At 46.3% G+C, this 7285-nt stretch overlaps 1 protein-coding gene across 1 annotated transcript in view; it reads left to right on the forward strand.

Moving 5' to 3' along the window:
• Nucleotides 1-2173: 2173 nt before the first annotated feature.
• The window catches only part of LIMK2 (LIM domain kinase 2), a 72440-nt gene continuing 67328 nt past the window's right edge, over nt 2174-7285 (forward strand). The window contains exon 1 of the mRNA XM_008056192.2: nt 2174-2370. Coding sequence (XP_008054383.2) covers nt 2355-2370 — 16 coding nt within the window. The 5' untranslated portion in view covers nt 2174-2354. The remainder of the gene's footprint in view (nt 2371-7285) is intronic.

Genomic DNA, 7285 nt, shown 5'->3' on the forward strand with positions numbered 1-7285 from the left:
TAGGCAGTGGGGAGCTATTGAAGGTTTTGAACAGAGAGGTAACAGGATCAGAAACATTTATGGAAGATTAGTTGGTCTGTCTGAGGTGGGAAGATTCAAGGAGGGCAGAGACTAGAGGCCAGAGACCAGCTCAGTTTGAAGCAACTGGCAGTGACACTGGGGAGATTTGCTTGCGTACATAGACCAGTAGCCTCAGGACAGCCAAACCTTGAGGTGGTGTTCATGGTCCAGGTTTTCAGAGTTCTAGGCTCAGAAAATTGTGAAGTAGCTGGCAGGATTGGGCCTCAAGGACTGGCCAAGACATGGTTGGCTAAACTGAACAGGTGACGGGTGCTAGAAACCCAGTATCTCTACTCCCTGCCCAGGCCTTTTCTGCCCTCCAGAAGTCCCTCCAGAAGTCCCTCGAGTTCACAATTGATTTTGCTGTATTCTCTGGGTCCATACTGAAACGATATCTCTTGGTTATAGCATTTCTATAGAAAGCTATTTCCTTCCTTTATGTTTCAACTTACAATTCTGAGAGTCAACTGAACTTCCCTGGGAGGAACTTGGGGGGGGGGGTTGGCTATTTCCCCTATTCCCTGCTGGTGAAGATCATGATACTGGAGGTAGGAAAGAAGTAGAATGTGAGAGAGTGAGGAGGGAGAAGAGATAGACCTGGGTACTTTGCTGTTGGGCAGGGGGTGAGGGAAGAACAAGACACCCAGAGAGTCTTGTTCCCAGCTTTCTGTGCCTTGGTTCCTGGGAAAGTACATTGTAACCTCTTTCTATATGCAGGATGAGTAAAATCCCTGTCCCTTTTTGCTAACCATGAGGTGACTTGTCAGGAAAGTCCCCTGGATTCCTGTCACTTTAATTCAATACACAATCTCGTGTTTACTATAGTCAATGATTTCCTCAGAAACTATAAAATCAACTACTGAAAAGTGTTCCCAAGAATCAACGGAAGTCAGACATGGCCCTCCTCCCTTGCACTTTGTGCACATCAGAAGCCACCTGCCACACCCAGAGGAGAAAAATCTGACTGACATCCGGTTTGAATCAGACAGTAAGATAAGAAAGAATTGTGCTTGTCTTTGCTTACCTGATTGCTGGGATCAGAGGCAGCTGAGTTGACCTTTGTCCTTGGTGGGGGGAATGAGGGGCGGCATCCATTTCCCTGAGCCCCATCCCTGCCTCTTTCTGGTCATTTGTCTACTTTTCCCACGATCTAAATGTAATTTAGGGAAACAACAGTTGTCAAAGACCCAGCATAAGTGAAGCAGATGGGAGCGTCATCAAGGACTAGCTGACATGGTCAATGACGTACCTACATCACACGGAGGATCCCAATCTCCTTCCAAACCCAGTGAGGGGAAATGGTTCTCAAAGCCACTCACTCCACGGGTGCCGCAACCCAGTCTGCTGTCTCAGTCTGGTGATCTCTCCTCCTCACAGGAGACTCTGAACTGGCAGTCCTCAGGACACATCTAGTCACAGTTGAGTTTCATCTGGCCTACAAAGAACGTTAACATTTTTTGAATGTTACCAACATTGTAAAAAGTGAGAAATTTCATCTAAATACCTGGATTTGGGGCTTGTCTGAAAAACTGGAAGATCTGGGAATAGCAGGCCAGTGTTCCAGCAGGGGGTTGGTTCTTCTTCCAATGGGACGCTCCAGCGTGCTGCGTTCGTTTATATACCTACTTGGCCTCTGAATGCTGGTTGCGCCACCTCCGTACCATCTTTGACCTAGAGATGATCTGCTCTCAGTTTACTCACAGTGGCGCAGAGAAGTGGATTCCTTCCAGCGTCTGAGAAAGATCCCCCAGAGCTATTTGCAAGGTAGACCTGGCTTCCTGGTTCCAAACACTACTGGAAACAGCTTTCCACCGCCAGTCAAGGGGCCTGGGTTTCCATCCCAGCTCTGCTCCTAATGATCTGAGCCGTTTTGAGGTGGCCGAACTCGTCGTTTCCGGTCCTCAGCGTTTCCCATCTTTAAAATGAGGGAGGACTGGAGTAGATGAGATAGATGAGGTAGGTTCCTCTGTGCTAAGACTTCCAGCCTTCGCAGAATTCCTCGTCAGCTCGAGCACCTAGAGGGGACGTCGCTCGCGCTAGGGGGCGCCAGGGCCATCTCAGAGCAGGAGCCAGAGCAGGGGGCCGGGAGTCGGAGGCCGGGTTTGGCAGCGGCGGGCGGAGCGTCATCAGGCCGGCCCCCGTGCAGGTGTGGTTTGATCCTCCCCGGGCGCCGTAGGCGGTGCGTCCCGTTCGCGCCTGAGGCTGAGGTCCTCCCTCGCCTGAGGCGGCGGCGGAAGTTAAGGGGAGCTGCCGCGGCCCCCACCACCTCCTCCCCGTTCCCACGCTCCAGGATCATGTCCGCGCTGGCGGGTAAGGAAAGGCTGCGCCACTCCGTCCCGCCGGTGTCTCCGAATCCTGGGCCCGTGGCTCCTTGGGGGTACCGGTGGTCTCTCTCGGGTGTTTCAGGCTGATTGAGTCCTCCTGGGTCTGAGCTCCTCAGAGGGAGGACTTGTTTGCGGGAGGGGAGCAAAGCGCTCTTCAGGGACTCGGAGGTCTTGGACTCTGGGAATTGGGGGGGCGGAGCATTCGGGAAACCGGGGGCTTCGAGGGGCGGGCCGGTTGGCGACTTCCCGCGAGTTGAGGTGCCCGGGCGGAAGGGATTCCGGCTCTGCCCGGGTTCCAGCTTTTGCGGGAACCTGGGGCCCGCAGGTCCCCCAAATTAAAACTGTTTTAAGGAAGTTGAGGGACTTGGGGCTCTGTTAGGGTGGAAACTCTGTGGAATATAGGAACACAGAATCCTCGAGGGTTCGGGACAATTAGGAGATGGAGAGATACCCCGGGTTGTGGGTTTTCTGTGGGAAATGAAGAATATGGCTTCCCCGCCAGGACCCAGGACTTCTCGTGGGTATCTTGGTGCCTGGGCTCCCCCGGGGCTTGGGGCGCTTTGCAGGAAATAAAGAATGTGTGGACTTATTGGGTTTGGGATACCACTCTTTCTGGGACTCAGATACCTGCTAGGGTGGGGAAAGTAGGCCCCCTGAAGTTCTGAGTGCTCCAGGGTGGGTCCTCCCTTGGCCTCTTAGAGACTAGAGAGATGTGGCCAAACACCTCCTGAAGGAAGAGTTGTCTGTGGGTGAAGGGTAGCTTCAGAGTTGGGTTGGTGGTGCCTGCAGTCCTCTCCGTGTCAGCTCACACACCACCCTGCAGCTTCCTGCCTCCTCAGCTGTTCTCCCAGCACCAGGAACCTTCTGTCTCCTATGATTTCCAGCCACCTGTGTGGGTGACCCAAGCCTCTGGGTCCACCAGGGTCACCGTCCAGGAGCTTTCTAGCGGTAGCAGGAGGGAGTGGGGTGGGGGCAGGCTGGCTATCTGCCCCCGCTTCCTGGCATTTGGCTTGTGGACAGTCACTTCCTCCATCCTGAATACAAGGACCAGGCCACCAGTGGGTCACTTCCTCACGATGGGAGCATGGGATTTTCTTCTTAATGGTGATAATAAACTTCTGGAGAAAAGGAGATAGGATGGAAATGCCTCCTGTCCCTTTCTTTTAAAACATTGTTTTAACTTCCAGAGTTCTTCAACGCAAATGATTTCTAGTAACTTTTTCTAATAGCTGTGTAGTACAGGTTGCATGTCTTGAACCTTGATTCTCAGAAATTTGTGAAAGATTTTAGATTACAATAGTTTTTATCAGATTTTCTCTGGGTGAACCAAAAAGCTATCTAGAAGCATATTCCATCCATTCAAAGAAAATTTGTTGGCTAATTCTGTGCCATGCACTTAGCCGAATGTTGGGGAGTAAAGTGGTGAATAAAACAGGCACAGTCCTTGCCTTGTGGTGCTTACAGTCCTAGAGATGGACAATAGATAATTGAGGTAACAATGAAAATAAATACTGTGAGAGTACACCAGGGGTGAGAAGTGTTTTCTACTTTTTTTTTTTTTTAAGGGAATACTTTTCTTTGCAAAACATGTTTATGCTGACCCTTGAGGATAAGTAAAAGTTAGTCTGTCAAAGGGCAAAGAACATTCCAGACAGAGGGAACAACACAAAAAAGCTATGTGGTAGGAAGATATATGGTGCCTTTGAGGAAATGTGAGAGGTCAGTATATCTTTTTTATGGGTGAGGAGACTAAGGCCCAGAAATGAATTGTTCAGGGTTCCATTGCCACATAAGTGGTGGTGGTCAGAGTTCATATTTTCCAACAAGTTTAGTGCTTCATCCTCTCTGTATTACAAACAGCAAAACGAGATTGTCTGCAGAGTCAGAGAAGGAAGTAGGACTTAAAACTTACTTGTTATCCTGTTCACACTGTGTTTCAAGACACCTCAGATTCCTCTTGTGTAACTGGAGAATCAACAACAAAGAAATCAAATATTTACCGAGTGCCTGTGATGTCTGTGGCACTGGACTGAGCCAAATTTTACCTCTTATAAATTTTAACCCTTTGCACTCGGAGACATCTTAAGGATCACCTACCAGCAACTTGACTGCACTTTTTAATGAAATAGTGAAAAACAAATCACTTCATATTAAATAGTATAGCGTTGGAACCAATTATTTTATTGTAAAGATATTTAGCTTGAATAGAATTTTGGACATTGAGGAACGTACTTATAACAAAAAATATCAAAATTTTGTATCTTGTATTTTTCTAATTTGTGGTAACATGTGAAACAATCACCAACATGCATTGCAAGTTCATTGATACGTGTTGTGCAATAGTAATTTGTTTGACGTCTTCCACTTGGTGTTTTTCTGTTCTAGCAGACAATGTAGTCTTGTTTTCTTCCTCCTATATTAATAATATGTAATTTATTGTCTAGTCTGTTCGAAGATGATATGGAAGGATTCACTGGTAATTCCTGAAAACCACTTCTCAACTGGTCATTCGGATGCTTGACAAATTTCAAACGACACATAGGTTTTTCACTGTTTTTGAATGGAATACTTAAAGGAAACATACATTTTAGAAAAATTTATGCTTGCATAAGTTTGTCCTGTATAATCGCCAGCAATCTCTTTATGTTCCCTGAAAGGGGACATCCGAGTGCAGAGTTAACAGTTGCTAAAGCCAGGAGGGACTTTTGAGATAATATAGTCTCTTCATTTTACATATGTGGCATCTGAGGCTCAGGGAAGAAAATGGAATTGTCCAGGGTCACTCAACTTGTAGAGCCAGAACCAACATGGAACTTCTCCTCCAGTGCTCTTTCCAGTATTTCAGGCTGCTTGAGACATACAGGCTCTGGCACACAGAAAACCGTTAACAAATATATGTGGAAATGCATAATATGTAGTTTGAGCTTTTGAGAAATTCACTGTCGTGTTAGAGTAATTAAGGGAAAAACAGTCGAAACTTCTATGCTGATCAGCAGCAAAATCATGCCTGTAAATAGCCACTGCACTCCAGCCTGGCCAACATAGCGAGATTCTGTCTCTTTCAAAGAAAGGAAGAATGGGAGAGAAAATGGACATATCAAGGCAAACTGTTAAAAGGCTTATATGTGATAACATTATAAAATTTCAAAGGTGAGAGAGAAATCTGCTCATATATTTCCACAAAATACTGAATTTCTACTATGTGCCAAGCACTTTTGGCCCTTGGAGGTACAGCAGGAAAAAAGATAAACCAAATCCCTGCCCTCATGGAATGTATGCTCTGGTGAGCGAGACAGACCATAGTAAATATATGAATATCAGCCGGGCTCAGTGGCTCAGCCTGTAATCCTGCGCTTTGGGAGGCTGAGGTGAGTGGATTGCCTGAGCCCGTGGCTTTGAGACTCGCCTGGACAACTTGGTGAGACCTCATCTCTATAGTAAATAAAAAAATTAGCCAGGCATGGTAGCACGCATCTGTAGTTCCAGCTACTTGGAAGGCTGAGGCGGAAGGATCGCCAGAGCCCAGCAGGTCGAGGCTGCGGTGGCCAGGAGCATGCCACTGCACTCCAGTCTAGGTGACAGAGTGAGTCTCCAACTCAAAAAATATATATATATATATATGAATATCATAATCAGGAATAAATGTTTGAAGAGAAATAAAGCAGAATTAGGAAGTTGTAGGGAAATGTGCTTAGCATATTCAAAACATAGCAGGATGTCCAGGATAGCTACCAGTTTTAGTTCAGGGAATATTTCTGGAAGGAGATAAGATTTGAGAAATCTTAAATAGATTTTCAAAAGGTGTGGGGGGGGTGATATCTTAGTAGGGAAGAAACTTTGGGAGTAGGAAGCAAAGGTAGACAAGTTTCAGGGTTTTCATAAGGAGTGGTGAATTAGTATGTGTGATAGTGACAAGGATTGGGAGGTGGGGGGATCATAGGAAGTGGAAGGAAGGTAAGGCTGATAAGGTGTGTGAAGTCAGACTGGTAGGCCTGAGGATTTGGGAATTTTCTAGTCTGCAGTAGACTCCAGAAGTTCAGCGGCATGAAGAAGCATAATGTGGGTACAGGGCACCAACCTGGAAGTGGGGTACAGTGGAGCAATATGAGGTTGTTAGTGGTAGAAGTGGAGAAGGGATTAAGATGCCTCATGACATGGGCAGGCCAGGATGACTTGGATGGCCTTGAATATAGAATGAAGTAAGCAGGTAAGGTCCAAGAGGATTTCAAAGTGAATAAAAACCTATCATGTTCATGGAGCTGTATTGAGCTTTCCACATTCATGGTGCTTACTGCATCTTCTGGAGGCTGAGCTGGTTCCCAGCCCAGGGTTGTCTTCTGGTCTTCTGGTTTAGTGTAACTTTGAGGGGGCTAGAGTTTAGGGCATCCCAGGGCAGGGTGAGGCCTACCCTCATGAATAATTTTGACACATAGTGAGAGGACCTAAAACTGTAGCAGTCTCTTACACCTCTATCTTCTTTCTTATCCTTGACCTTTCTTTATACAGTAGCAAAAATTAGACTCTTTTTTACCTATTCATTTATGTTGAGTAGTAGCTAGAACATAAAATCAATGCCTGATTTCATTAAATTATTCTTTGAGTGTTCATCCTGGGATTCTATTTTTTCAGGTCTTTCTGTCTGTAATTTGTTCAGGAAAAGTCTAAAATGTAGTTAAAGACAGGCTTTGGAGACTAGAAGACCTGTGGTCTAATCTCATCTCTAACACTTGTTAACTGAGTATTTCAGTTTCCTTTTCAGTAAAATGGAAATAACAATAGTCCTTCAATACTGGTTCTTATCACATGGGATCTTTTTTATTTATTTATTTTTTTTGAGTTGGAGTCTCACTCTGTTGCCCAGACTGGAGTGCAGTGGCCGCTCCCGGCCACTGCAGCCTTGA

Source organism: Carlito syrichta, unplaced genomic scaffold, assembly GCF_000164805.1.
Source record: "Carlito syrichta isolate Samal-C Ts95f unplaced genomic scaffold, Tarsius_syrichta-2.0.1 Scaffold302276, whole genome shotgun sequence".
Taxonomy (NCBI): Eukaryota; Metazoa; Chordata; class Mammalia; order Primates; family Tarsiidae; genus Carlito; species Carlito syrichta.